The sequence below is a fragment of the Talpa occidentalis genome, unplaced genomic scaffold, assembly GCF_014898055.3.
Source record: "Talpa occidentalis isolate TD23 unplaced genomic scaffold, MPIMG_talOcc4v2.1, whole genome shotgun sequence".
NCBI lineage: Eukaryota > Metazoa > Chordata > Mammalia > Eulipotyphla > Talpidae > Talpa > Talpa occidentalis.
In genome coordinates, this window is record NW_026555331.1 from 24020677 (window position 1) to 24030058 (window position 9382).

Genomic DNA, 9382 nt, shown 5'->3' on the forward strand with positions numbered 1-9382 from the left:
GCATCTGGCTAAAGGTAAAATCTTGTAAGTCACCAGGGAAATTAGATGGAGAAAGAGTGGAGGCTGTTTGTGTGTCCACAAGGTGCCCTCCAGGTACCCTATGCTGCTATGTGCTTGTAAGTGAGCCAGATCCACTTGGACAAGATTCAGAGACAAATACCTCTGGAATTAACTCTCAGGTAAGTCACTTAGCAGCTACAGGTCTTTGAGAAAGTTGCTTCACTCGACTGATTTTACATTACTCACCTGTAAAACAGGGTCATCTCCTACACGCTAGGGTAAAAAAAAAAAAAAAAAAGGTTAGAAAGCAATTGCGTGTAGGTCTCCTTCCCACTAGAAGCATTTCAGCAACAGCCACAACAGTGATAAACTCTAAGGCATTAAACAGAGAGTGTTCTCCTTATCAGAATCCCCAGTGACAAAGAAGCTTCAGATAGGCATTTTTTTCTCAGCTGGGACTCTATACAAATACTAAGATTTAGGCATTAGGCTGTTTAAAATTTTATCCATTGTTTTATGTGTCATTCCTGATAAGCAGTGATGAAGGAAAATTTAAGAAGAGAAAATTAAGTCTTGTAGAATATACAATTTCATCCATAATCCCAGAGGTCTAAATCAAAAGGCTATACTTGTAAAAAACACTTTTGGGATGAAGAGAAACAATAAATGATCTAAGCTGTTTCATTCCAGTATCACTTTGCCTCTGTGATTCTACTGACAGAGGCTAACTTCAATGGTATTTATTCTCTATGTAAGCCAAATGAAGTTCAACCATTTAAGACTAATGCGCTGTCTCTCTTCCCCACAGATGAAGCAAGACTCTTTCTATGGCATCTCGGTGTCCACAAACCATGCGAGAGACATCTGTGACATGACTCATGAATTCACAGCCATGACATCTTCAAGGAACTCCCCAGTGCTTCTTGTGTTTCCCAAAACCAGACTAGGGGTGTGTCTGCTGAGGATCAGCTGAAAATCTGTAGTTTGAAAACTCCTACAGGGGAAATCAAGGAAATATCACAGAACACAATAGGAGCTTTCTCAGGGAGCTTGATTTCTGTGTGTGAAAAAAAATCAGAAAAATTAGCACTATAATGATGGATCCATTGCTACAACTGCAGCTGTCTGAGAGGGTCCCTGGTTGCCCAGGCATTTTGAAATGACCCATTTTTAGCTATAAGGTTGAGGATGGACTGTGTCAGAACCAAAGTCCACTGTTGAGACACAATTACAATGTCTACTATGTTGACAGCTGGTAAGCTCTGTCCTCGGTATTCTTGCCCTCACCCCACCCACATTATTTAGATGAGAACTTCACAAATGAAATCAGAAATGTCCTATGAAAGGAGGGTAGACCATAGTGATGGATGCCCGTTTGCTTTCATATATGAGAACAACTGAGTATCTCCCACTGGAAAAACAATGTCGTTTGCATTTTTTAAAGTAATTTATTCGGGCATCCCCGGTGGTACAGTGGTTGAGCACTAGGCTGCGAAGCTGCCCACAGCCTCTGCAGCGCCGGTTCGATACCCTTGTGCTCTTATTCTCTCTGTTCCACTGCATGCTCTGAGTTACTTTATCACCTTCTCAAGCCATCAGTATTATCAGTTATCTCATCAACTACAACACTGTGCTGGCAGGTTGCAGCAAGCAAGGCAAAGAACAAAGGTTCAGTCAGCTCTCTCATTTAGGCAGTTTTACTTAGGGTCTTGTTCAATTTGCACTCACCTTTGCTTTTGGTTGATTGCAGATTTTAACAGTAAGAAAATATCTTATTTTTAAATGAAGAGACAGGCACAAAAAATTAAAGTCTATAATATAGTCACTAAGCTATTAGTTTTAAAATCCTACAGTTAATAATATATTGAGAATTTCACTTACTAGACTGGCAAGGAAAAAAAATTCTCTGAATTGAACATAACAAAATATGCACTCATATGCTCTCATGAGTAAGAATTCTTGCAAATTTCTTGGAGGTCAATTTTATATATTATTTTTACTATAATTTTTAGTATCACTAAGGGGCTTAATACATTCTAATCATTTGCCTTGGTAATTGAATTTCTAGGAATTTATTCTAATAGTCAAAAACACAAATTTATTTGCATTTTTATAATAGGAAAATTGTAGAAACAAATTTCCAAAAATAGGACAATGGTAAAGCAAATTATGGTATACTCCTTTTAAGATCATTTTTAAAAAATATATATAAGTGAATGATCATAATACACTCAGTGAAAAAAAAACCTATAAGACTATAGAAAATATTTATTTCCCTCTTAGAAATAAATTCCTTTCTTGGAAAGCCACTTGGCAATGTCTCTTACAAAGATACATTTATGTGCACATGTTCACATAACTATATACATATGTCAGTGTAATGTAATATAAATAAATGAACATACTTATATATTTATCTCTTTTAACTCAATAAATTAATTTCTGGGTCACCTACCCCAAGCAAGCTATATCACATAATTATTAATAATTCAATATTTAAAATATTAGAAAAGAAAGAAGGATGCATAAGCAAACAATGACAGGAAGTAGCTATTACAAAAGGAGCAATGAGGACAATGCAGTAATATAAGAAATGTGTGTAACTTGAAAAAAAGGAGGTTGAAAAAATGTTTATAGAATATAATTACAACCAAGAAAAACCTGTGTGCAGAGAAAGCATTACAAGTTATAAGTAACTCCAAATAATAAAAGTGGTAATGTTGGCATGAAATGACCTTTGGGTTTTTCTGTTTCCCTATTTTTCTTTTGCTTGGAATTTTTTAAATAAATATAATAAAATGCCAAAAGTGTTTTTTTAAGCCTGGATAGGGGAAGTAATAAGAAGTTAAACTGAATCTTAAAGCTCAGTTCAAGACAAATGAGTGAGGACACTTTTCCAGGTGTGAGGAGAGTGTTTGCTTCTGAGAGAACCAATTAGAGGCGAGGCTAAGTGGAGGAGTATCTCTGGACAGAGCCAACCCAGAGGTGCAGAGCTTGGCTTCCTTAAGGAATATTAAGTTTAGTCTACAAATATGATGGCTTATCAAGGATATTGGGGATCACTGAGGGAAGGAGATTGCTGTTAATACTTTTACCATATGCCAATCTGAGTGAAGTTTTAGATTTTAACTTACATCTAGTACTTACAGGATGTACATCTGAGCTCTACTAAGAGCAATAAATACTAAATACTAAAGAGAAGATGGATGAGAAGTCCCAAAAGACATCTGGGAGCCAAGAGAAAAGCAAGAGACAATGTCATGGTAGCTAAATTGGAAATTTTGAGCAAATGTTGGAAAAAATTCCAATATTATAGCATGAAAAGATATTTCCAGATGATCAGAAGCAGAGCCAGTCCTGGGGGCTACTGCTATCATGTTTAGAGGAGCAAATGGAAACACAGTGGCCTGGGCTAGTGGTCTAGTCCTGGCCCAAAATGCACACCTCAAGGGCACACAGAACAAGCTGTAGACAATCATGCAATAAGACTCTTCACTCCAATCACAAATTTTAACTTTATATTTATTGAGTTTCCATCAATGGAAAATGCCTACCTTAGATAATAGGCATGGTCCCATCACAATAAAACAGCTTGAAAAGTTTCATGTCACAAAACAGAGCTAAGCAAATTACAGTTCCATGAAGCTGCACTTGGACTTGGAAACGCTTCCTTAACTTGCTGTTGCACCATAGAATACTAAGCACTGAGATGTTTTAACCTTGAGATTATTTTGCAGATAAAGAACATTATATGAAGCCATGATGACAAAGTTGGAAATATGAAGGCCTCTGGAAGCCTGTATACTGAATCTCTACCCACAGGTAGATACAAATATGCATTCACACAATGTCTACCTTTAACATTAGGTGCTTACAAGCCAGGTGAACAGATTGCACTTGATCTATAAGTGCTGAGGGAGGACAAGGAGGAAGCGAGATGGAACACGTCAGCTGATGGCCTTCCACTCCCTGTGGAAGCGTCGGATGTTCTTAACTTCCACACCAGCTTCAGTCGCTGTCCCCAGTGCCAGCTGCAAGGGGTATGAGAAATTCCTTGGGTTGTTCAAACAGATGCCAGTGATGATGGTGACCATGCTGCTGGGGTTGGATGGCCCCGGCCTGGATGATTCCAGCAGACCCTTGCAGAAGTCTAGAATGTTATAAAGATCCCAGGCATCAGAGTCTGGCCTGGTCATCCTGGGCCTCACAAACCTCTTGGACACAAAGGACTGACACAGAATGTACTGGTTGCCTCTCTTCAGCTCATCCTCTAGAAAGGTGATGGCTGCCAAAGCTCTGTGATCTTCTCTCCTCAGTACATACAATATGTCGACCACAATCTTAGGTATGATGAGGAAGAACTTCCCACTGGTAGCAAGCTGCTGGATGACTGGCAGATGCTCACAGAGAGCGCGAGGGTCAGGGAACAGGTAAGGGGTCAAGGCTGACTGAATCTGGAGGCCCCGGAGGGTCTTCTCCAGATGCACCACCTCACGCTGAAGCCAGAGCTGAACAATGTCTTTGGAAAACCTGATCCTTGAAGTTTTTTCAAGAAATTGCTGAGAGTAGTTTTCTGATCCTTCAAGAGCAGTGCTCACAAAGACCCCCAACTTAGAGTCAAACCTCAGGAACTGTCCAGGGAGCGAAGTTGCAAAGTGGCCAAAGCTTCTGAGGAGGCAGATGCGCACAGCAGCTTCATCCTGGGAGCTGAGCGGAGGTAGTTCCTGCTCTGAGCACACCCTCTCCTGGGAGACCTGCAGTGGAGAGTGATGGCACAGAGCCAGGTCCTCTGGGAGTTGCAGGCACCTGGGGATATTTGGGCCCTTACAGTTCTGCAGCAGATCCTGGAGATGGTGGGACAGGCCCAGGCCTGGTTCCTGAAGATCAGCCATGGAGGGCAACAGGTTCAGCAGGACAGACAGGTGATCCCACAGGCTAAGTGGAACCCGCCAACATGAGGTGAGGAGGCTGTGATTGGTGCGGAGCCAACTCAGGATCACCTTGACAGTGGGCAGCAGTCCCTCTGCAGAGAGGACCCGCAATTTCTTCTGAATGGTCTGGAGATTGTTGCCAGACTGGCCAGTGGAGGCATCCTGCCCCAGGGAGCCAGTGGGAGGCTCTATCTCAGGCAAGCTACTCATATCCTCTGTGCCAGATGGATGGCCAGAGGCAGGGCTCAGCTCAGACAGCGGGGTCGGAATACTGCAACCGAAGACAGGAGCCATGTGCAGGCTGTGCTTTACTTGGAGTTTTTGGCTCAACGGGACTGGCAGGTTAGCAGAAATGGTTGTTCTCAAAAGATCTAGAAGACTATTAGTAGATCTGCGAGTCTTCAGCTCATCCCTGGTCTGGGCAATGCTACGTTTGGATTTGACCCCACTTTCTTGCCTTGCTTCTGGATTCAGGGAGGCCCTTTCGTCTTCATCCGTTGTATCCGAATAAGAAGTTTCACTGCTTGTTTCTGAATGGGTCTGCGAGCTTAAGGATGTATTTTCATCCTCATCTGTTTCATCTGAGTCACAGCAAGAATGAAAACTGGCTTCTGAGTTGTAACCCTCACTAGAAACACAAGATGACCTGTGGCTTTTCTGAGATATGCTGTGGGGGGGCCCAGAACACCTCTCCCCAGACTCTTGCTCCTGGTTTCTGTCACTGGGGACGGCCACCACTGGAGTCTGCGTCCCTTTCTGGAGCTCAGCCTGGATTCGGGTATTCACGTGTTGAATTAGGTGAGAGAAAAGGGTCAAGGTGAAGAGGGCAGCTGGCCTGTGCTGCTTCGAGTCTGTTTTCCTCAGGTTGTGCACATTCATGAGGCAAAGGATCACCATATGGAAGATGAGAAGATCTGGGAGAAATAAATAGCCTTTGGGGGGCTTTCTCTCTGTGAAGGCCTGAGCTTGGCTCAGGTCAAACGGGCAAGGCCGATAGGAAAGACAGAGACGAAAATCTTCCAGAACCAGCTGGCACAGGGCCATCAACCTGGTCGCTCTGAATTTCCTCTGAGGCTGAAAGAGGCTCTGGAGGTAGAGGAAACTTACCAGCAGCCTCTTGTTATCCCAACACTGCCTCTGGCTGGGAGAGAGCTTCTTCCCCTGGTACCTTTTCAGGCGGCTGTACCTTTTTCCTGCATGATCATAGAGTCGTTTGAGGTTCCAAGACGCCCCTTTAAAAGGCACTTCTGAATGGAGGCAGCGCTGGTAGAAGTATGTGGCTTCAACATCATAGTACTTATTTCCAATGAGTGCACCCAACTGGTTGAAGGGCATTCCCATGTGTGGGGCCACTGATAGGGCTCTGTAGTAACACCGCTCCGCCAGGTCCACAGTGGCCAGGGACAAGAACTCATTCTGATAGCGGAACAAGTCTCCCAGGTACAGCAGGCAGCGATGGCAGGCCATTCGAGCCCAGGCTACCTCTTCCTCCGAGGTGGGGCCTACCTTCTTGCAACCAATCAGGTGGACTGTGGCTCTGTGTGGCCAGTCGATGCAGCTCTGTAACCTCAGCTCGTAGTGACCCTGTAGGAACAGGAAGAGGTGTTCATAGAAGTGGAGACCAGCCCTCAGGTGAACCCGAAGGTGGCCCTCCCAGTGTTTGAAGGTGTCCATGGGTTTCCTGTTGGTCTTCATTAGCAACATAGCAACGTCAGAGTACATTTTCCTCCACAATAGTTCTTCTGCTTTCCTCCCATAATCCACTGGGTGCAAGAACATGAGTTTAATGCAGACTTGCTGAACCATAGCCCTGAGGGCCAGGACATGAGGCTTGAAAACCTCTTTGTGAGCATTTCCTTTTCGAAGGAAAAAGTCAAGATGCTGAGCTGCCAAGCAAACGTCCTGATAGAGAAGTCTGGCCTTCAAGGCTTCTGCCTGGCTTTGTTCTATGGGGCTGGACTCTTTTCCCATGATGCTTAGGAATGCCTTTTGAGAAAAGACAAAAGTCACCTATTAGTACTTACCCATAGAGACCAACAGTCATAACCAGAACAACAGAGTAGGAATGTACTTTTACATAAAGTAGGTAACTCCTGCTCATCCTTGGGAACTCATTTTATTTCAGATCCTTTCTTTCAGAAAACCAGATCTAGCTCTCTCTCTTCTTCATACTTCTTCTTCAAGTACTGGCTTCCTCTGGGTTTCTGGCAGTCCACTGGTTGTGAACTTTCCTCAACTGTGTTTCCCCTATTATAGCGCATCCATTATATTATAATTACCTACATTATAATTACCTACAAACCAGAACTCAAAGGCCCAGTCACAAGGTCACAAGGTCAGAGTCCATTCACTGTGTGTTTTGCCCCCAGGCTCTAACCATACCTAATTCAGGGATACTCAGTAAATAAGAGCAAATGAATGAGAGTTATTCCTAAGGTCCAGTTTCTTAACTACCATCTTCAAGTCACTGATGAATATGTGCTAAGGCACTCCATTTCTCTATTTAGAAGCATGTGGTGAGGGGAATATGGGGTAATATAGTTGCTGAGGTAAGAAACAGTATACCTGACACCTATACAGTGTTGCAAACTAATCTTTCCTCAATAAAAAGAAATTGTGTGTGTGCACGCATACACACACACACACACACACACACACAGGTTTAAAACACTTCACCAGTTAAAAATACAGATTATTATAAAACAATAAAAAAGTTTAAAGGTAACATTTAAGGCAATCTCCATTAACAGCAATACAAAAGGAAAAAAACTCACATATCAAAATTTAAATTTGGTCAAAATTGTAGAACTTTTTGGTAATTTAAACCTAGGTTCCATTTTTAATAGTTATAATATATATCTGTACTATAAAAATAAGTAATGTTTTAATGCAAAAATTATAAAATGCCTTACCTCTGTGCAGAATGTGCTATTAGACTCTCACCATGGAGAAGAGAAATGCACTTTTGCAATATGAACATAATTCAATCAAAAGAAAATACAAAGAGTAAACAAATGAGAATATGTCTTTTTCCTCATTAAAAAAAAAAAGAGGAGCAAATTTAAAAAAACTAGAGATAACAATTCAATCACACAAAAGTAGTAAGATGTTTTACATGACAATATACGATGCCCAAGGCTATGGTGAACCATGAATAGACTTACACAGCTGGAAGCTTTCAATATTTTAAAAATATTTTTAAGTTAGTGAAACCATTTATGTCCATACCCTTTTATCCAGCAACCCTATTTATAGGGATATTTCCAAGTAAATACATTTTTTAAAAAAGCAAATACTTGCATAAATAAAAAGCCCATTCAAATGTATGCAATGAAGGAACAAAGAAAGGGCGGGAGGAGAGAGAGAGGGGCAGGGAAAATTAAACTAAATATTCTATGAACAATGAATTGCTCATATATATCTACATGACAGAAAATAATTATTTAAATTTATTGAATATAATAATTTTGTAAACTTACGGAAATAATCATTACTAAGGAAAACATGCAATATGAAACTATATATTTATATATTCCATTATACATATTGTATATATTTCATAGATATACAAATAGATATGTACACACACACACTGGGAAATTTTATCTTCAGAAACTAAAACATAGGGCATAAAAATTAAAGAAGTTTGGGTGAAAATGGCTGAAGATTCTTTTATCTGAAAGGCAGTCATTCTAACACAATTTTTTTTTAAAGGTTTATTTATTTATTTATATAAGCACTGGGTACAGTCAGAAGCACGGGAGGGTGAGAGAATTCACCAGAGCCAGAACAGGCAACAGAACAGGCAGACTGACAAAATACACTGCTGAGAGGAGCAGCAGGCTCAGCAGGAGAGGTCTGCACGCCATGTGGGAGACCTCAATGGTGGCAGGGGATGGAACCAGCGCTGCAGAGGCTGCGGGTAGCTTTGCAGCCCACCCCTCAACCGCTGTGCCACCAGGGGAGACCCCATTCTAACACAACTTTTTAATTATTATGATTTATGACATTTTTGTATGACTAACATAAACTAAGGAGAAAAATAATAACTAAGTATACACCATTCAATTTTGATTTGGCAACAAGCAAAAATGCCTTGAAATGTCAAGTACATGGGCTCATTGAAGAATGAAGTCAGACCCAGGAATGCACTTAAAATAGGTCACTGACTGAATCTAAAAGTTAAAACTATAGCATTCTAAGCATAAAACATATGAATAAATACTTCTTACCAAAGTTAGATGGTCTTCTTAGGCAAAACACCAAAAAGCAAGAAACTATCCCAATTTGTTTATCTCTTATGGGTAACGTTTTCATGAATTTAAATGTTAATTTTACTTTTTTATGCTAAAAGAGGATTATTTAAATCATCACCTTAACAGAAAGATTATAATGATAAATTCCCCTCCAACAGTGAAACCCACTGGTCAGAAGTGCTTGCTGTCAAGGTG

General features: G+C 41.1%; 1 protein-coding gene across 1 annotated transcript; it reads right to left on the minus strand.

Annotated features, from left to right (window-relative positions):
- Positions 1-3577: 3577 nt before the first annotated feature.
- LOC119238683 (nonsense-mediated mRNA decay factor SMG5-like) lies at positions 3578-7868 on the minus strand. Its single transcript, XM_037502611.2, has 2 exons — positions 7844-7868; positions 3578-6917 (listed from the first exon to the last, which is right to left on the minus strand). The coding sequence occupies exon 2, from the start codon at positions 6900-6902 to the stop codon at positions 3948-3950; it is 2955 nt and encodes a 984-aa protein (XP_037358508.1). The 5' UTR covers positions 6903-6917; positions 7844-7868; the 3' UTR covers positions 3578-3947.
- Between the last annotated feature and the right edge of the window lie 1514 nt (positions 7869-9382).

What these genes read in the sequence shown, in the direction of transcription:
- LOC119238683 (XM_037502611.2), bottom strand. Translation starts at nt 6,902, where the DNA reads ATGGGAAAAGAGTCCAGCCCCATAGAACAAAGCCAGGCAGAAGCCTTG.